At 41.7% G+C, this 21,715-nt stretch overlaps 1 protein-coding gene across 5 annotated transcripts; it reads left to right on the forward strand.

The window, feature by feature from the left end:
- Positions 1-4,436: 4,436 nt before the first annotated feature.
- C1QTNF4 (C1q and TNF related 4) lies at positions 4,437-21,317 on the forward strand. 5 transcript variants are annotated; one of them, XM_015864447.3, is made up of 2 exons: positions 4,437-4,519; positions 19,785-21,317. In XM_015864447.3, the coding sequence occupies exon 2, from the start codon at positions 19,790-19,792 to the stop codon at positions 20,891-20,893; it is 1,104 nt and encodes a 367-aa protein (XP_015719933.1). In that variant the 5' UTR covers positions 4,437-4,519; positions 19,785-19,789; the 3' UTR covers positions 20,894-21,317. The 5 variants fall into 5 exon arrangements, with proteins under 5 accessions (XP_015719933.1, XP_085404919.1, XP_015719932.1 ...); XM_085548793.1 differs by lacking the exon at positions 4,437-4,519 and adding an exon at positions 4,706-4,809; XM_015864446.2 differs by lacking the exon at positions 4,437-4,519 and adding an exon at positions 11,623-11,867.
- The last annotated feature ends 398 nt before the right edge of the window (positions 21,318-21,715 follow it).

A 21,715-nucleotide genomic window follows, 5' to 3' on the forward strand; every position in this document is an offset into this window, starting at 1 on the left:
CTTTATAGCTGTGTTCTGTTGAGTGGGCAGGGTAGTATAGAAGGGTAATTTATTGCAGACACTTCTGTTGTGTCATTATTCGCCCAAAATAATGTGACTTAACACACTTGCAGACTAGTAGGTGATTTCCATAGATACAGTTAAGTGCTAAACTGAGAATTCTGGAAGTGAAAAGGGCTATCCTGAAAAGCTGTAGTGAATATGATGTTGATCATTTGGCTTGGGATTTCAGATTTAGAGGAGTTTTGAAGCCATATAAAATTACTGGAAAATACTACCTAAGCATATCCAGAAGGCTTATTTAAGCCTAAAATGGTATTTGCAGGAGGCTGTGTGTGTTTGAGGCTGTCAGCTGACAAACATTTCTTCTAATGACAGTTCTGCCTCGGGCTGTCCTTGACCATGCCCAGTTTCTGACACATGCTGGGACAACTGCACAATGAGCAGAAGCAGGGAACTTTTCCAGGTGATGAATCACCTTCTTTTTTACCTTTGACTATTTTTCAGACAAATCTTTTTCCTAATGCAAGTCATTGTGTGACAGCTTAAATGCTCAATCTGAAGCATTCGAGAACCTGTTTGAGGAACAAGAAATTGCAGAGTTAGAGGTTACTTCTTAGAGCAGCGCTGCTTATCTTTGTTCGGCAGTATTTGTGGAGTTTCAGAAATTCCCAGGTGCACAGTTATCAGAAAAGACAGCTTGGCAGAATGTTTGTTTTATTATTTCAACTTATAAGGAAGGATTCTGGATCCCAAGGATCCTTAAGGGAGAGCTGATAGGAAGAAAAAATGGTTAATTTGAAAAAGATTTTAAAATGTGAACAATCAAATTCAGTTGATCTATCCTGCAAAGATTTCTTTCAGTGCTTTTGACTCACTTTCTATTCCAGTTTTTACCTTTGAGTATGAAGAGCTTAATACTCAGATTTTCAGGTAAACACTGCATCTCTGCTTATATAGTTATCATTCACTAATTGTGGGATTTTGCTTGGACTTTTGCCTAGATTCAGGAACAGTGGTATTGTTAATCTTTCCTACCTGGGTATGCTGATTCTCATCTTTAGAAATTGGAGCTGGGGCTTTATTATAGAATATAAGCATTCGAGATTTGATTAAGTTATTCACTTGCATACTAGAGTTAAATATGAAAGGGTTGGATCTTCCAGAATAGTTGCAAGGAAAAGAGACAAGGACTGAAGAAGAAAGACACAAGAAAATATGAGGTGTTGTTTTCTTTTTTAGTTTTTGGATAGGATTTAGTTGTTAGGAGAACTGTTTTAAAGCAATTGTTTGGTTGGTTGCTTTCTAGCTGAGTTAGATAGATTTGACTGTGAAATCCATTAACCCAAGGCCCGTGTATGTGTCTGCAGGTGTCCCAGTGGAATTCAGAGGTGTATATTTCTCTGATGTCTGTTAACTTCTTCAAATATAAGGGAAGATGGTTAGTTTGTTTCAGGAGCATTTTTGACATTCTCTTCCCCTTTGGTCATAGAGGAATGCTTGGTAGAATTTGAAATTTCTAGAAATTATAACCTCAGCTTCTTTTCTACTTAGGTTATGTGAGCCTTCAATATTCCAGTTGTGAGAATTGTCCTGACACTTCAGTCTTTCCAGTCATATCACATTTCTTTTTAAAGCAGAAAACTGTCATTTTTTTATCCCGGTTCCTCAGACTTGAGCATTAGAAGATGAACAAGCAGAATGTTTCTTCTCTTTTAATTCTTTTGACAGCTTATGTGTGCCATACACTGAGTTCAAACAATATTTTTTCTATCTTCCTCTTCTGTTGTCAGTATTACATCCTTCTGGCTGCTTTTCTAGTGAATAAGATGAGCATTCATGTCTGTCAAGTGCAGTAAAACTGCAGCGTGCTGCCCTGTTATCACTGTGCTGTTGGCTTTATCTGCCCTTTTTGTCATGGAGTCACCAGCAGTTCTTGTTCACCTTCCAAGAACTCCTGTCAGGTATCTCCTAAAATTTTCTGTTCTGTTTTGCCCGACAAGTTCCTCAGCAGGTGACTCGCTGAGTTTCTAACACCATTTCATAAATGGAGTGTTTTCTGTTTGTCTGTTCTCCTTGTGTCTTACATTGCCAGTCTGCTACAAGGATATCTGCTTTCTTGTGTTTTCTGACTGTTGAGCCTTCTCCCTGTGATCCCTGTCAATGATTCCTGAATCATTTAAGAATATTAATTTGCTCCTGTCGTATCCAGGATTACATTTCATCCCAAGAGAAGCAGCCTTCACTAAGGATTATGGAAGGTGAAGAACAATAAACTGGAAAAGCATTTCTAAGACTGTCATTTAGTAGTGCCATAAGAATTTTCACAACACACACACACACAAAGGCATCACAGTACTCCCGTGGGGCTTCAAGGGATATATCCCTGTTAGGAGGACTTCCATGTGCTGTGAAGGTTACAGTTTAAGATGCCACTGGAAGATCTAACACTTTTCCCTCTTCCCTTCTCCATTTTTGCCCACCAAAGCCTTCTTCTGCCTCATTCCCAGGTAAAGCAGCTCAGCTCTGTTTCAACACTTTTCCAGGGAAAAGGAGCAAATCCACTGGCTGCTCTGAGCAGAATCACAGCCCGTTTCTCAGCCCTTTTCCTCCCCCCAGCTGAGGAAAAGAAGGCATGAAGCAGTATTGCCCCAGTGAGAAGAAAAAGCTGCTGAAGGCAGAAGCACAGCCAGCAGGAGAGCAGAAGGGAAAACCATGGATTGCACAGGACAATGCTAAGTATGTGCCTAACTTACAGTACTGTAGTATCTTGGTATTCAATCATTTTGACCACATTGGCAACATATATATTTAGAATAACATTACTATCATACTAGTGATAAATTACTCATCATGGCTATCATTGCTAGACGATTAAAGGAATGCATTTGTCTGGACTGTGTTCAAGATGAGCATTTTCATCTCCTGGAAGTCAGTGGTCCATTCATTCTTCCAAGAGCAGTAAATTAGATGTTGAGTAATCTGCCCTATGAAACGTGTAAAGAAGCTGTTAAGAGAGCACTGAATATGTTTAGCCAGCAGTACCAGCTGGATGCGAGCCCATGCAGGATACTTTGTTCAGCTGTCAGCTGCTAGCAGAACCACATGAGGGTTAGTCTGTAACTCTCATCCCTCATCCTGCTTTTCATCTTCCCCTTTGCTTTGCTGTGGGAAAGGATAAGGATGTAACAGAGGAGCAGAAGCCACAGGTGCATAGATGGCTGAGGAGGACAGGCACAGTGGCATGTATTTAATGCTGTGCGCTCTGCTTTAGATCTGTTATTTGGAAAAAGACACTATAAATAGCATGAAATTACATCCTGGTCATCTCACCTGCCAGTCCTCCTTATCTGAGGAAAGTCATTCCCTTGTTAGTTTGTTTGTTTCCATTCTGCCACTGTGAATGGTGAGGATAGGCCTTGTTCTTGGTACCTTGGTGCCCGTGAGCTGTGACACCAAGGGAAGGAAGCAGTGGGGTTAAAGTAGTGTTGGGAGAAAGGTTCTCATGCTACAACAGGTGAAAGCAGTCCTAGAGCAACAAAGTTGCGTCTTAGAGCAACACGGTAGTGTACGGGCTGCATCACCAGCTGCCTCTGTCACCGTCCAGGAGGAGCACACTGACATCCCTATCTCTCCAAATGTGGGGTACAGCAGAGGGAAAGAAGCCTGGTTTTGGAAAGCCAGAACTTTTTTTAACCATTCCCATCTTCACATGTTCTTTCTGAAAGTCAACATGAGGTGGTTTTACTGGATTAGCAGTAAACATGCTTTACAAACCCTCAAATTTGCTCTTCAGGGTAGAGCAGCAGTGTGCAAAGCCTGCTATTTTGCCGTCAGCAAAAATCAATGCAGACCTCCAAAGGAACAAGCAGCAGCCTCACTGCTGTGTGATGACCTAAGCAAGGCGAGCTTTCGAGGGATAGATAAGAGCTTTTGTTGAACCAAATGATGCAGCCGCTCCACAGACAAGCGTTTGGATCCAAAAATCTTCCGATCACGAAATTGGACAAGAGCACGAGCTCACCAAAAGCCGTTCGCTTTCCCCAGCTGTACCATTTCGTCAGCTCTCCGTCAGACACCCACCCGAGCACGGTGCTTCCAGCTCGCTCTCCTAGGTGCGCGTCCAGCACACAGCCCCGGCCCGCTTCCCATCGCCTCTCCTCCGAGAAGGCAGCGGGGATCCCGACCTGCCCCCCACGGCTCCGCAGGCCCTTAGAGCTGCGCTCTCCCTCCTCCCCCGCCCCGGAGCCCGAGGGCTGCGCCGCCTCCCGAGGCCGATCCGCCGCCGCGGTGACAGCGACTCCGCGCCCCTCGCCCCGCCGCCGCCGTTCCCTCCCCTATGCCGCCCGCCCCCGGGCCCTCCTCCCGACACTGATTCGGCGCCGGAGCCGCTGGTGCCCGAGCCCCCTCCCCACCTCGGCCCCCGCGCTGCCGCCGCGGCTCCCGAGCTGTCAGTGTGCCGGTAGCGTCGCGGCCCCGCGCCTATCCCCGCGCCGCCCATCGCCGTCAGCGGCCGCAGGTACGGGGCATGGAGAGACGTTGCCGCCGGGGCCGGGCTGCAACTGTAGAGGAAGGGGCTGGGGCTGGAACCCGTCGGCCGGACGGGGTGATGGGAGGGGGCCTGCTCCGCGGAGGAGCCTGCGGGGTCGCCGGCACACGAAGCGGTGGCGAGCGGGGCCGTCCGTCCTGCGAGGGCGGGCGCTCGGGACGCGCTGCCGGGTCTGAGCCACGGGGAGCCGGGCGCGGAGGGACGCTGGGGTGGGCTGCGGTCCCTCTCCGTCCCCACGGAGGGGCTGGTCCGGCCAACAGGTTAGCGGGAAATGTCTGAATTAGTCCCCTTTTTATTTTTATTTTTCTAATTTCCACTCTTATTAAACGGGTAGAGTTTATGGGGACGAGCTTGGAGCCGAGATTGGAGAACCTCCCGGGGGCCGGCCATAGAGAAGGGAATCGTGAAAAATGTCCCGAGGGGCAGTTTCTCAGATGGGAAATTAACGCTTTAGCTTCCTAGGGGAACTAAGTCTCATGGGATTTCCCAAGACTGGTGTATGCAGCTGATTCTGTTATACACAGTACTCTACCAGATAATGTAACTCAGTTATTCTCTGTGTACTTGACAATCCCAATGTCATCTCTTCGACCCACACCCACAAAGCTCTCAGGGAAGTGGGTCAGCATCCTCAGATGATGTATCTACCAGGCATTTGGAGAGTTTCTGCTCTGCCAGCTGTCTGGAAGGCAGCGTTGTGACCCTTCATTATGCACATACTGAATGAGCCTTGCTTCAATTATTCATTCTGATGCTATTGCAACCTTCTGCAGCTTCTCTTCTCCAGGGAGATGATGTGTAACAAGACTTTGAAATACTTTGCCATTGAGGCTGTGATCCGATCTAAGCACATAGCAGCTGTTTGCTCATGTAGCCATTCTTAAGAGTTCATTTATAGCAGTAAAATGTATGTCAGAGAAAAGTGAGGATTCCCAGTAGGGCACATTACCCTCTGCATTCCCTTTGTTCACCTCTAAAAAGCTTCAATAAAGCTGAAGCGTGAGTACTGATTGACTAGTGGACAAGGTTCTAGAAATGTGTTTTGTAATTTCTGTCTGAAAGAGTTAATGCCACAAAAGTACTTTTGGTCTCCATAAGGGAGAACCTATGGCTTCAGCATGGCATTGGTTTAAATCAGATGAGCTGTCCATGTGGTTGACATTTGCTATTTTGCCAATGAAGAAACAGTATCAGAAATTAAATACACTGGAAACAGAAAATTGGTGACAAAACTTGGAATCTCGTTTGTTGCTATTTGTGTTTTACTAATGTGATCATCTGTTCATTTGCCATGTTCTCCAGAGAATACTCATTGATAAATGGAGAACCATTCATATTTTCCAAGTATGGGAGGCTAGATGGACCCACAAAGGCCAGTGGCCTTACTTGTTGAAATATAGTTGTGACCTGCAATCAAACAGTGCTTACATTCTCTCTTATAATAGTAGACAAGTTTCCAAATAGCAGCAAGGCCAATAGTTGATCTCTGCTTCTCAGTATTCTCATTGGTATATTAGACAGTAACCTGGATGAACTCAGACACAAAGAGAAATGCTGTATGCCTGGGCTGCAGAGAGCTGTGGTAAGTTTGCGTCTTCTGTGCATAACACCCAAGAATGTGAAGACCAAAAAGGCTAGTGCTAACACAACAGTGAGTATGCAGTGATCTTTCTGGTGATCATGGTCATTCTGCTCAAGTTTCACTTTCTTCTAATTAGTTGTAGGCAGAGAGCACTGAAATAAACAAGTCTGCTAGCAACATTACATTTCCAAGATGGGAAGCACCTCTGAGAATATTCTCAGCTGAGAACTTCTCCCACGAGGTGTTCATTGCTACTTTGACTCTAAAGCATGAGATTAGAATGAGATCAGATTAAAATGTTAGAGTCTTAAAAATACTAAAGTGGGGCTGTTACCAGCGTTTGAAGTCAGATATTAGGATCAGGTAGGTTTTACTCTTGAACTCTTGCACTTATCCATTCTTCTTCACTGCCCGAAGCATGAGGTGTACATTTTACTCAAAGATGCGTAGTTAAGGAGAATGAAGTTCAACTTGCATTAGAATTACGTCTTGTTGAGTGGTCTGTAATATTGCATCTTTATACTGCCTTGGAAGATACTAAGGCTTGTTATTTGATAGTTTGTCATATTTTAGTAAAAGAATCTGCCTGACTGACTCCAGGTTTCACTCAGCAGAGCTGAAAATCTTTAGCTCTTTCTGATTTGATAGACCCCATTGCCTAGCATATGCAAGCACAGATAAATGAGGAATTACGTTTTCCTTTCAGCTTTCCTAAATCTTTACCTTTGCCAAGAAACGGAATTTGCCTGATGTTCAAATGAGATAAGTCAGTAATGTGCAAATGCTGTGCTGCTGTCTCTCTTGTCAATCACCTTTATCCCCCTGAGTGATTTCTTGTTTCAATAAAGCCTCTCTCTAGATGCATACATCCTCCAGACAGGTTAGAGAACAAAGGAGGAATTCCTGCTGCCTCTAATCAAAGGTCTGAGGTTTCCAGCAGAGGTAGCTCAGTCAGAATCAGGAGCTGATCACAGATTAGAGCAGTAAGGGGTCACTCCTGAGGCTAATAATTGATTACTAGAGCTCCACTGGAAAACAGTACAGAATCATAAAGTCCTATTTCTTCTTATTCATCCTTCAGCTGGTTAATCCGTTTCGTATATATTTGTTGTCAGGGGTTCAGCAACAGTGTTAGGAAAACTGTCGTATTGGGTAAAAGGATCTGGGGAAGCTATGGAAGCAATTAATGAAATGGGAGCTGGAACCAGTTGAGAGATTTGAGCCACTGTTGTCAGGAGGAAGGCCAGGTCCTCTTTATGCCCATGTACACTAAGGTTTATGATGTGCTATGTGCCTATTCATGAGTGTTGTGACAGGTGTTTGAGCTGTGAGGGAGGAACTTGCAGTCTTTTGGTTAAAGGCAGGTGCAAAGAAAATACTTAGCTGATCAAAATCTTCTAAATGCCTCAATGCATCCCTTCCCTTGTGAACTGCAAGTTTAACTCAAAGTAAATTACAACATTTTGAATACATCCCTGAATCTGTGAAGAGAACTGGCTGTATCTTTCCCTTCATTCTTTCCAGCAGATTCTAGCAGAAATGGCTTTTATTTTTGTTTTTGTTTCTTTTACACATTTGAAGATTCTTTGTGTCGTGGATGAGAGATTTAATTTAAGTTATATTTGAGGTTCTGAATTAATTTAAATATTTGCTTCAGTGGGATCCAAAGGCTACCAGGTGAAGGCTATAAACAGAGGAAACACTATTTTCTGAACAGGAAGATATTCTTTAAATAATATTCAAAGATTCAGAGCTCAAACTGTTTGCTTTTAGTCTGTGCCAATCCTTCAGTTGGGCTGCAGGCTGCTGAAAACAGATATGATAGCTGTGTCAGTGTGTTCTTGATCTGCTTTTCTTCAGTGTTTTCTTAGTTGACGTGGACATGAATAAAAAGAGTAAGTAAATGACATCTGGCTAAGACAAGAAACTGTGAGATCTGACATGCTCTGGAGGAAAAGATCAGAATTCAGAATTATTCCAGTAAGTTGGGAGAAGTGCTTAGGAAAAGAACAGGATGAAATTTGGTAGGGATAACTTCAAGGTGCTGCACCAGGGCAGAATTAACCAACTGTAAAAGCACAAGAGAGAAGCAAATGACTGTGCTGCAACTGCAGAAAAGAATCTGAGTGTTGTGACAGATCACAAGCTGAACGTGAGTCAATGTCATGCTGCTGCAAAAGAAGGCAAATTTCTTGCTAGGAAATATAAAAGACATATAGCCTGAAAGAAGTGAAGCAGTTCTCCTGCTCTTTCCAGTGTTATTAAAACCTCAGTTTGGAGGTTTCATGAAGTTTTGGTTATTACATGTTGAGATGGGTGTGATTCAATTGGAGACTGCAGAGGAGGGCAGCAAAACTCTTCAGAGGTCTGGAAAAATGTGAATTGTAAGAAGATTTGAAAAAACTTAAATTATTTAGCCCAAAGGCCAGCAAGATGCCTGGGTAATATCTTCTGATAGAAAACAGAAGAGTATGGTACATTAAATAGAAGGCACAAAGTAACAGGAAAAAAAAAATACATTGTTTTAGACAGTAGAGATAATTTTCTAGGATGTGGGATAAGAGAACTGCTGCATATTTAGTCTGGGAAGGTTGTTCAGTCATTTTATGAACACATTAGAAAATTATCTCTGGAGAATGTGATTTGACTAGGCCCTCTCTTGGGAGAGTACCTTAGACTGGGTAACTTCTTCAGTTCACTTCTGCATGTATTCTTCTAATGATTTGGATAGTAACACATTCTTTTCACATAAATGAAATGAAATCTGTCTGGGAGTACTTTGCTAACATTTGTAAAATAACCAGAAGTAACAAAGCCTCTGGAATACAGCACGGCTCTTCCTAAAAAGAACCTGGTAGAGAAGTAGGAGTATACTAAAAAATCATTGAAAAAGCTCATTTTAGAGAAAATGTACAGAACGGGGCATTCTGATTTCACTGAAACAGAGGCTTACCTGAATTTGAAGGCTGAAATTGGTGATTTGAAAGAAGAAAAATCAATGAGGATTAGCAGCTAACAAAATGATGGGAACTGAAAATACAAACTCTTGTAGTGTATTACTCCTTGAATGTTATACCCTTGTCCAAATATGATTTCTTTTAGAGATGAAATAAAATATTAGAATTCAGAACAGGAATAAAATAAAACAAAGTTCTACATCAGATCTTAGATGTCTCTTCAGGGAGATAAAATCTAGGTCCTGTAATATTCATAGTTTAACATACTATGTTTAATATAAATGGAACAGACGGTCCCTTGTGCATGATGAAAAATACTCTATGAAGAGACAGGTGGAAGGAAAGAAGAGAGCAATGACTGTCTCTTTTGGATGCTGTAGTGATGAGCTACTGCACATAAGATCCTGAACTTCTTTTGAACTTGTTTTGAGCCCAACTAAAGAGTTTTTTAATCCTCTAAGGGGAGAAGGATTTTTCCTTTCCTTATAGGTCTCCTCTCAGATGAAAGAAAAGCTCTGAGAGGAGTTAAAGCCGTGCTGCAAGGAGTGGAAATGGTATTTAGACCAAACAGTCAATAGGGAATCTTTTCCACAAAAACAAATACTCTCTGGGACTAAAAGGCTGCAAAGCAACTGCTGGAAGGATCCCATGCTGAATGAACAAGACAAAGTGCAGATGAAGAATTATGCTGAGCTTTTTAGAAAGCTGTTGCTGTGTGAACTGTAACATGTTAGCATTAGAATCTGGTGTCCTTTAAACTCTCTCAAACTGGAATGACCCATGTTTTTTAAATTCTCATGTTTTGATTTGCAGTGGGACATGGGAGCACAAACTGAAATGTTCTGGTTGCTCTCCCTGCCCTTGTCTTTCACAGCTGCTTGAAAATTTAGGAAAAATGGGTTACCTAGAAAGCTAATCACTTGGTGCCCCAGATCTTTCAAAGTAAATTCATGTGCCCTTCACCCAAGGACTGAGCAGTGATTCCCATTACTTTCCTTCAGCCTTCTCCCATAATTCTTTCTGTTTTCTTTTTTCTTTTTTTCTTTTTCTATTTTTCTTTTTTTTTTTTTTTTTAATGAGTAAGTGATCTCCCAACACAGTCTTTACTAAGGAGACAGAAGGGGTATTCAAAAGAAGGCCCCTCCTTTTTGCTTGTAGAAGAAGGAACAAGAATGAAGTTTCTCAATGAAACTTAGGAGGAAATGCGAGAGGCTGTTCAGAATACTACTGAACATGCTGGAGAGAGTTCTGCAGGTGGTAGGCTGCTGTTGGAAGCTGTTGATAATTGTTATGGAAAGGGAGAACTTTAGACAGAGGCCTTTTTAGAAGGGGCCCATTGACACTGATTCTTGCTGAACATTTATGGTGTCTAAATGGTGGATACACCAGAGCACAGTGAGGCAGTGGATAGTGTGTTTCAGCAACACAGTGATGTGAAAGACAAGTCACACTCTGAACAGCCATGCACAACTGTCACACCACGAAGTGAGCTCATCTGCAGGAGTCAGCAGATTATGACAAGGGAACTGTGTGCAGAGCTGAGTATCAGCTTCAGTGTGTTGGAAATGATGGTGGCAATGTTGGAATATTGCAAAGGTTGTACCTGGTGGATCCCACAAATCCTCATATAGGAGTAAGAAAGAACCCCATGTGCAAGTTTGTCAGGACCTATTGAACCAGTGTCAGGCTGAAAGTGACAGTTTCCTGAATCGCATCACTACTGGTGATGACAATATGTGGTATCACTACTAGGAGCCAGATTCTAACCAGCAGTCCATGGAGTGATGACATGTGAGTTCCCCATCAAAGAATAAGTTCAAGACACAGCTCTCAGTGGGTAAGTTGGTGCACACTTTCTTTTGGGGCAGGAAAGGAGTAGTCCTTCTGGATTTCCTGGAACTTGGATAAACCATCAACTTCAACCATTACATTGCAGCACTGTTTGAGATGAAGGCATCTCAAGTCAGGCTGTAGTGAAGAAGACAGCCTTTCTCTTGCAACACAACAATGCCAAACCCTGTATCAGTCTGAGGACCATGGAGCATGTTGCCATTCTTGGCTGGGCTGTCCAGCCACACACAAACACTGTATAGTCTAGATTTGATGCCTTCAGACTCCCAATCCAATGAAAGACACACTCCATGGTCAGTGATTTCCCAGCAGTGATGCTATCTAGGAGCTGTGAAGCAGCACATCACATCCTACTGGTGCATATTTTTACAAGTGTGGCATGCTGGCTCTTGTTCATCACTGATGAAAATGCATGACTAATGGCGATGACTGTGTTAAAAAATAGCATTTTGTAGCTGACCATTTGCACTATCGAACAGTGTTATTATGTTTTTTGTATCTGTTGTGGTTTCCATGGAAATAAATAGGAGACGTTAGTTTTGGAGCAACTTATTTACTTCAAGTATGCTGCTGCAGTCATTTCTTTAATATTTTAGCAAAATTCTCCTATAAGCAAGAATCAAAGGCAACAGCTTCAAGCTGACAAGGGCAGTTTTGCCTAAGAAGAAACAGTCTGGTTGCACAGATGAGTCTGGAATCTGTGAGCACTTGACAGGCACTGAGTGCTTTCTCTGTGTGAATGAGGAACTGATGAGTGAACATCAGTGTCCAGCAGTGCTTTTTCATGGCAGTGCCAAAGCCTTTTACCAGCAGCAGCTTTCTAGTACAGATGGACTTCTAAAGAAACTGTCACACAAACATTTCTACTGCCGTTAAGAGTGGATGGGCTCTCTTTAAATATTGGAAATAATGCAAAGCCAGAAAGCAGGTAAGGAGAAAACTTTGTAAACTTACATATGTGTTGGGGATATTATACAGTAAATCCTTCTTTCTGATCCAACATCCAGGGCAGTACACTGTGCCTTTTGGTCTGCAGCACTTCTGTGTCATATTTTAACAGAAAAAATCCAATTTCAAAAGCACATTTGAGAAAACTTAAATTGTAAGTGGTTAAAGGGAGGAACTTAGTAGCTTCCTGCTGAACAAGATGAGAAACTGTTTAAATCCATTACTAAAATATGCTCAGTGTTTTAAAGGGGAAAGCGAGAACTTATGTTTTCCTGAAGATATCAGTGATACATTCACAGTCCTGTGGAGTCTCATTTGCACCAGATAAAGCCTTCTGAGAAGAAGTTTCTAGTAAAATGGTGTCTTTCAGCAGGGGTGGAATTGTTTTCTCCAGAATGTCTGGCACGATGCTATGCTTTTGATTCTAGAAGAAAAGCAATACTGATAACACACTGATGTTTATAATTGCTGCTCAGCTGTTGCTGACAGGACACTGTCAGCAAAGGACACAGATAACTGTTAGGGAACAGAATTAGGACATGCGACTTAAACTGGCCAAAGGGATATTCCACACCATATGACATCATGCAGAAGGAGTTTTGAAGGGGGTGGGAGTTCATCTCATTCTCGGACGCTGCTTGAGGGGCTAGTTGGACTTTGGCTGGGAGGTGGTGAGCAATTGCTTGTGTATCACTTGTTATATACATTCATATATTTATATGTACATATACATGTATACACTTCTGATTGTAAAGGGGTCAGCATTAGCAGATGTGACTAACTTTGCTACTTTTTATCGTGTCTCCATGGACATGAAAGAAGGAATGCTACTGTACCTAGAGCATGGTGTTATTCAATGAAGCAACTAACATTAAGAAGCATTATGCATACTGCAGGACTTCATTGACAAGGCAGAATTTTCATCTTTTAGTAGTACTGGGCTCTGCTTATTGCTGAATGCATGATGGTTGTTCCTTCTCAGCTCTGTGTCTCAGCTCTGTCTTGACCCAGGAAAAGCAGGAGAGCAAAAAAAAAGTGTCAGAGCAGAGATGGAAGTAAAGCTTATGGAGAAACATAGATCTTAATGCCTTCGATCACCTTCTTCACTAAAACAGAGCTCAGTGAATTTCCAAATTGAGATGTTGCAGCATGTTGGCAGCAAAGAGCAGCACTGCAGTGCAATTCACAGTGTTCTCTCAGTAGCTTCACAGTAATAAAACAGCAGGGCATGAAAAGAAATGAAGGTGATTTCTTTAGATGAGTGTAAAGGCAGATGTTAAAAGACAGCATGCTTTTCTACCTTGCTTGTCAAGAAAAGAAAAAGAAGAAAAACCCAGACCTCTCAAGGAAAGCATCATTCTTGTAGACAAATATGCCAGTGTATGATTCATTCTTTTCAGATGGATTTGTGAAGCCTACTGTCAGAAAGTACTAGTCAATAGTATGTTATATTTTCCCAAAGCATGCCATATTGCAGCCTCTGATGGATAAAAGACCAAAGCAATTATACTGTTACAAGTTGATCAATCAAGCAGGGGGAACTGAATCTTACCCAGTCTGAAAGTTTTTTCTTAACTGTGAGTAACAAGATGGGGACCCAGCTTGTGAACATCTTTTGTTGCATTGCTAAATAAACCATTAACAGTCAGTGAGCTGAGACAAGACTCGGATACCAAAGCACATTTCATTGTCTTTGCATGTAATGCCAGCTGACATTCAGCTGTCCATTAGTGTCCTTAGGGGATAATTATTGGACTCTACAAGCTCATCCTAACTAATAATGCGATGATCAACCAGCAAGAACCAACATATCCCCTCTTACTTTTACCCAATGTTAGGTCTTAGAGCAGTGACTAGGGAGCAACATTCTGTTGAGTAGGGGAGTAAGTAGGAAGAGACTAACGTAGGCACAGAGTTCCAGGAAAAATGAGATCTATGTACCCACAGAAGCAAGAGAGAGAAAGAGAAGAAAAACTGAAGATTTGTAGGTTTTTTTCCTTTTTTTTCTTTTTTTCTTTTTTTCTTTTTCTTTTTTTTTTTTTTTTTTTTGTGTGTGTGTGTGTGTAGGACCTTACTTAGCAAGTAATTATACTAAAATGTTGGCTGATAAGAGGTATAAGAGCACAGACTCACAGAAAGTAAATCAAAAACATAAAACCATTATGGAGAGGAAAGAGAACAAGGTTTGAGATGGCATCATAGTTTCCAGTATGTCATTTTAGTATCTCAGTGGTCTCTTGTACAACAGTCTTTAATAGGAAAGAGTAACACAAAATATGTGGCTTCTGTAAAGTACAGAAAATCAAAGTGACATTCCTGCTACTGCACCTTTGTATGTGATGCTCTTCAGCAGAGTCCAGCAATGTGCAGTTTAGCAGGCTCTCAGCTTCTTTACTACTGTGATGTAAATGTCTTAATCTGAGAAAGGTAAGAAGTTGAATGTAAAATTATCACGATGCCATTGGGAGATCCTTGTGGTAGATGCTGTTGAAGTGAGTTACATTTTTTCACCTACAAAAGTGCTCCTGATATTCCAGGCTTGATTAATCCTTGATGTTAGTGTGATCTTCCTGATGCAGAAGTCTGGTTACTCCCAGAGAAATGGGTTGATTCAACAAAGCCTTATTCCACATGCCCAGCATCTCTGGTACACACATAAACCAGGCTAAATAAGGAAACTAGGTTTGGGGGTGGATAGAGAGGTGATTTAACTTTGACGTTACCGTAACTGTAACTGGATCCATGCAAAAATTCCTTCTGCTGTAATGGTCTCAGTGTTTTATATCTAAAGGTAGCTGTGTTAAATAAACACTGTACAGCAGCAGAGTCTTATGGATTTCTCAGGCGGTGGTTTTCAATCTTCTCTGGCCTGTGTTTGCACATAAACCTTTTTATCTCTGAGCTTATTCTCAGCTAGCTTTTTTACTGCTAACTGTTCATGTGATTTCAGTGGCAGTTTAGTAACAGTCTGTTTAACTGCAAGTGCAGAGCAACTTCATAAAATTCAACACGTTTTATGATTAAACTCCAATGTTCTAACAGTGTTTTCTGATTTTTTTCCTACTTCAGATCAGTGTTAGAATACATTTTTTACTTGATGTGTTTGGGGTTTTTTTTTTAATCTTGGTTACATGAGGATTATGTATGTGATGAAGGGCTGGGCTTGTGTAATTTGTTCATTAACAAAAGTATGTAAGTGATCTGTATTACATTTTAAAGTACTGGTTAGTTAAGAATAAGTGCTGGCTCCCACTTAGGGTATATTCAGCTTTCTGTACTGAAACACCACTTTGCCTGTCTAAACTAATGTATTTTTACATATGCATATTAGTCAAAATGAATATGCCACCTTGGCACTGCAAATTTCCCTGAATGCTGCTACGGGATTAAAAAGTTAATATCATAAATATCATGTTTCTATTTGGACCAATGCATATATATATCATCTTATATATCATCACTGTAGCTTAAACAGAGTTACTGGGGCTTCAGTTGAAATTTAGCAAGTTTAATTAATATTCTAAAATGCAGGCTAATATTAGAGGATTCTACCAAAGAACAGTCTCTCCATTTTGTTTTCCTGAGTATGGCTACAGCTGAGGCATTTCAAAAGAATTCTTGTCTCTCCACAGATCTTTCAATGCACAGAAGCTGTGTTACTATGCTGACAGACTCCGCTGACTCAAGGAAACATGTAAAATGAAATGCTTTCTGTATTACGCCATACAGTTCTGCGATTCAGAGTGCGGTTTGTAATTTCCAGAAAGCATCCCAATGCTTCAGTGTTTCACCTCTCTGGATTGATCCAGAGTTCAAAAAACACCTTCATCATAAGCAGAGAAAGCCAAAAGCCAAAAGTTCAGCCCTTGCATTTGTCGTACAGTACTCTTTATACTTTGCATTTGAGGATCTGCTACATATAATTTCTCCTTGATGTTGGAAGCAGCGATGCTCTTAAACTGTATCCAGTGAGTGGAGCAGACGGTATGTGGTATCTGGGGAAAAATTCTTGCTAACAGTAGTCCAAGAACGCTGTTCATTACACAAGCTTTCGCTGATTGAAATAATTGAAACATTTGTAACTGTCCTTTTCTATTAGAGCAAGAGCTAAGAAGAACAGGGCTTTGCTCTTGCTGCTTACAGAATTTTATGAACTTTTACTAACAGTGAATCCAAGTGCATCACTTCGTTTTTGTAACTCATTCTTCAGTGATATTATGATCTTATGAAATTAAAGGACTCTTGCCTAGGGTAGATGTAGGGAATCTGGCTCATTAATGTTTTGCAATAAAAAGAAAACCCTCTGGAGTTTTGCAAGACCTGACCTACGAGACTGGAAATGGGGTGACCTTTCTATTATTGAAAGTACTTTTCTAAAATCCATGGATTTCAAGAGAAGAATAAAGCTCATTGTCTTTCCACTCATGGATTGATTCTGTTCCAGGACAGAAAAATCACCTCTATCTAGCACAAAGCTATTCATGTTTCCTGGGTCATGCAAATGTTGAATTCTATCTCTTTACTTTCAAAAAAAAGATTTGCAACTCCTGTCTTGCTATGTGAGTCACTACCATTTTAATCCCTTCTTTTCAGGTCATTAATTTAATGTCAGTACCTTTGAGAACATCGTATGTTTTGTGCCTTCTATTCCAAAATTAGTTTCTTGTCTTCTTCCCAGCAGGCTGCTGTCCCCTGTTGGTGCTCCCTGATGCAAAGGCATCAGCATACCTTGCTTATCTATTGGATCTGCTTAGCTTCATTGTATACTTCTGTGCTAACACCGTAGATACTATCATAAAAAGAAACGGTAGGGCAGCAAAGTGTCCTGATTTGTACATAAATGTAGTGAGCATAACACAGCTACTGTGTATGCCGCATATGTGATCCACTTTCTGCTTCTGGCCTGGATCTTTCACTTCACTCTGCAGTTTCAAAATCTATTCAATAGCAAGAATACAAGGCTCCATTGCAGTGTCTGTGACCAGCCTTATGTCCCTAACGGTGTCTCAAAGCTACCACAGGAAAAGATTTGTGCCTCTTCTCCCAAAGACCTTTCCTTTGCATTTTGGAAGCTTTCTATTGCAGATTTAATGGGCTAATACTCAAGTCCAAGAGTTTTGCAAGTTGCCTCTGTTTATGGCAGCCTTGTATCTAACTGAGCCTTCTTAATGACTGGCAAATTATTCTTAGATTGGCTTAATGTGAGAAGCAGTTATTAGATACTTTCTAAATTATTTTAAATAGATAAAAGAACCTGAGTAAACCTGAAAGTGGTGAGTGGGAGCTGTCAAGGAAATAATTTGCTAATGGAAACACAGCATAATTAACTACCTTATTTAAATGACTTGACAGTAAGTTATGGGGAAGAGGTAAAAACAAGGGACTCTGCAGCAGCAGAGAGTCTATGCAATTGTGAGTGTTTTCAGAGTGTGTTGTAAGTGGCTGTTTTCAGAGTGACCTGAATACAAAGAAATTAGCTTTGGGATAGAAACAAGGATAGTGGTCATTTGAAGGAAAATGAGGTCAGATTCACTATAGAGTTCATTAAACTGTTATGTATTTTTGAGTTTGACCAACAGTGTCCTGCCTGTGGTATATTCCCCAACTCCCCTATAATGTGACTAAAAACATCTATGTTAAATTCTTTGCTGTCAATTTTTGCCTCAAGAGCATGCAGGAATGTCACAGTCTGCCTGCTTCTCCATGTGGCCACACCAGGGCGATCGCTGGAATAACAGTGAGTGAGTATGAATCAGAAACATCTAACAGCCCTTAGAAGCTTGCCCTTAGGGACTGGTTTACTAAGCTGAAAGCTGAAATGAGCCTTCCCTGCTAGATGTAGCATTGCACTCTGCAAAAACAATTCTACAGAACCAGAGGCTAAGTTCACAGTGTGGCTGTTTGGCATTTAGTTATTGGTGAGATGTTAGGGCCTATTAGTATTGTTTAAACTCCAGTAGTGACCAAATGCGGCACAGACATGGGAAGAGTCACAAGCTGAGCTCACAACTAAAAGACAAAGTGAGGAAAAAGAAAGACAGCATGGAGGTGTATACTTGGCAGTTAAATTCATTTGCTGGGTATGAGATTATCCGTCAGACAGACAGCTGGTTAGTTCCTTCTGAGTGTCACAGGTAAAGCTAGTCATTTTATGGCAGAAGGTAGTCAGCGTGATTAAGCGTGAGCAACCCCTGATCAATCCATGCTGAGCATTCCCAGTCACATCATTTGTCTTTCCTGCACTTGTTCCTAGAAGATAATGCTCTGTGATTTTTCGAGGAAGCAAAGAGAGGAGTGTACTGGCCAACAAGCTTGTAGATCCTCAGGTTATCTCTCTTGCCATTGAAGATGAGCGCAACATTTGCCTTTCTCTGGTCACCAGGAACCACATTTAATCTCCTTGACCTTTCAAAGATGATGGAGTGTCCTTGATAAATAAGTGATCTCTCTCAATACTCTTCAGTGCTGCCCATAGGGTTCCATGGGTGTGGTGTGTTCAGGAGAAGCAGCTGAAGTTGGTAAAAGCATTCAGAATATGGGGGCATGGAGGACAATATCTGCTAGGGCTGCAATTCAGATTTCAGTTTTATTCTCTAGTATAAAGGAGCAGGAACTGTAAGTCAAACTGAATTTTCATTTGTAAGAGATGTTAAGTATCACATCCTGCCAGAAGAGGATCCCATTACCACCTCACAGTCTTATGTGGATTCCATCTGCTTTATTTCTATTACTATTACTGTTTCATCCCCTAGTTTTTTCAAATGTTTACCCCTATGTCCTTTCTAATTCAGGATTTGTTTTCACCCCTCTCCCTACGAGTGACATGTTTTGCTCCTCTTCTGCCAGTCTGTGAATTCATTGTCTGCTGGCTGGCAAGGCACCAGTTCTAGGGTGACAGATGGGGGCAGACTGCAAACCAGGCAGTTGCTTCCCAGCCTGAATGATATTTTAATAAGCACAGAGAGGTGACAGAGGGAGAAGCTTCTCCCTGGAATGACTGGCAGTTTTGTTTTCAGCCTGAAAGCACTAATAGGTGATTTTTGGCATCAATCCACAAGTAAAAAATAAAAGAAACTAGAGGCAGAAAATCCCATTAACTCTGAACTTATCCCACTTTTTTAAGGGTCAGAACATTTTTCCTTCTAGTCTATTCTTTGAATAGTGAATTATTTCCTTGTTTCTTGTGTTTAAGTTCTCTCTGAGGAATCCTATAATTTGGGAGACTTGCCTTTCTTTCTATTTTTTTCATTTTTTTTTTTTCACTTTCTCCACTGCCTTCCTTCGTCCCTAAGCATCCCTTCTTCTAGTTTCTTTACATTCTTCACAGGTCCACAATGAAATCTATCTGAATAACAGGCCCTACCACCTTGGCTTCCAGCTCCTGCATCCTGTGTGACAGCTGCTGCAGTGCCAGGCAATAAGATCTGCATGGGAACCTCTAGAACAAATGTTCTCTTTTCCTTGCCCTTCAGCTGAATCTCAGTTGCATAATATAAGGCTTGCGTATGGCTTGCTTTCATCCTTGGTTTTATGAATAGAAGTGCTACAAAATAGAGCTCTGGCAAAGCCCCAGCAAAATCTGAGATCCCTCTGCAGTGTGAGCAGCACAGTGTTCTACAAACAAACTATGGGATAGTGAGGCTTTCAGAGAAGATTATTTTTCTTCCTACAAGTACAGGAAAAAAAGTTCCAGCTGTCACTGGGAAAATACCAAAATGGTGCTGGGATACAACTGAGATATAATCCTGTACACTGATCAGGAAAAAACTTGAAACCTTCTTAGTATTTTATATAGAATTTGATGCCTATTTAGCAGGATTCAGATCTGAGTTTCAGATGAAGTATGAACTGGAAATTAATATGATTCCTGCTAAAATGTGCTTCTTCTTCTTTTCAGATACAATGATGGCACTGAAGGTTCAGACTCTGTTTGGCTTCCTCTGGTGCGTGATTTTAATGCGTATAGATGGCTTCCCAGTAGACAGCAATACTGAATTTCGCTCTGCTTTCTCAGTGGCCAGAACCAGCAGCATGGAAGGGAGCTCTGAGATGGTCATTACCTTTGACAAGGTATATGTAAACATTGGCAATGACTTTGATCCCAAGACAGGGTTGTTTCGGTGCCGTATTCCTGGAGCCTACTACTTCTCCTTCACAGTTGGGAAATATCCAAAGAAAAACTTGTCTGTCATGCTGATGAGAAACAAGAATGAGGTGCAAGTGATTGTGTATGATGAACATCACCGCAAAGAACGGAAGGTAGCCAGCCAGAGTGCCATGCTGCAGCTTGACTATGGTGACACCGTCTGGCTACGTTTACATGGAGACCCCAAGTATGCTCTTTACAGCAATGTAGGCCCCTATACAACTTTTAATGGCTATCTAATCTATCCAGACACTTCTGCCTTCTTCCAGAATGCTCTCAGCTCTCAAGAGCTGGGGCCTCACCGTCACAGTGTTCAGAAACTTCCAGGAGAGCAGAATGTAGCTCCACAGCGACATATGTTATCCGATCAGCCCAAGAAGGAGCAAGACCCTCGCTCTGCATTTTCTGTTGCCCGCTCACAAAGTCTCCTGGGCACAGATGGCAAGCAAACCCAGCATGAGCCCATCACATTTGACACAGAGTTTGTGAATATTGGGAAAGATTTCAATTCCTCCACTGGCATCTTCTCATGCCGTATACCTGGTGCATACTATTTCTCCTTCACCATTGGCAAAATGCCCTTTAAGACTATGTCAGTCAAACTTATGAAGAACCACAATGAGGTGCAGGCCATGATCTATGATGACAACCACTCCAAGAGGCGGGAAATGCAGAGCCAAAGTATCATGCTGCCTTTGCAGTACGGGGACACCGTCTGGCTCTACAGCCATCAGCATGATGGCTATGGTGCCTACAGCAACCATGGCAAGTACATCACCTTCACAGGCTTCCTGATCTATTCAGACCCTCAGCCAAAGCGGCTCCCAGGTGCCAGCTCACTCCAAGGGTCAGAAAATTAAACGTGGATGTGAAAGGAGCATGAGAAAAGCCAGGCTGCCACGAACTTGGGTATTGCTCCTCTTTGGATATAGTCCTCTACTTTGAGCATGCTATCATGTGTACAGTGCTTTCTTTATGCTGCACGTTTGTGCCCTGACTGCAGGGCCATTGCTGTGTCTGTCATTCATCCATAGAAAAGTCTGTACAGGAATGTATGTGTGTGTCCTGTGTTGGTGTTTGACTTAAGCATAAAGCATGAGGTAGTTCTGGGGCAGGGGCAGGGCAATGTAGTGAAATGCTGAGGGTCAGGGAAACGCTGTAGTCATGTTGCTGCAGATCTCTAGCATCCAGAAAGCAGAGGATGTGGTGACTTTCCTTGCATATGTGGGAAGGAATTAAATGTAATGAAATTGAGTGTAATAAAAATTACAAAAGGTGGTAAAACTTTCTCAGGTTTGAATTTGTTGTTGCCTGTGAAACTTGTGTTCTTGTAACTGAATGAGGTGTCAGTTCAAGAGAGAAAGCAGTGTGATGAATGTACGAGCTGCAGTACTGTACATTCGTGTGTGCCAAGTACTGGTACCTCTTAGGGCTTGATTGGAAGATTCACAGTATTTGATGCTTTTCTTAATCTGACCTTCCTGAACCAAAAAAGAACACACAAGAAAAGTGTTTAAGAATCTCATCTTCCATTTGATGAAAATAATACATATAAGAAAAGAAAGGTCTATTTCTGTTTCTTGTGGTAAAGGATGAGGTCTCAAATCTAGCAATGACCCAGCCTCTAAAACAAGATTTCTTAGAAGCAAGGTAAGTAAGAGAACTACTTTTAAAGATCTAAT

The sequence above is a fragment of the Coturnix japonica genome, chromosome 5 (genome assembly GCF_054131305.1).
Source record: "Coturnix japonica strain WE chromosome 5, WE-NBRP24, whole genome shotgun sequence".
NCBI classification, from domain to species: domain Eukaryota; kingdom Metazoa; phylum Chordata; class Aves; order Galliformes; family Phasianidae; genus Coturnix; species Coturnix japonica.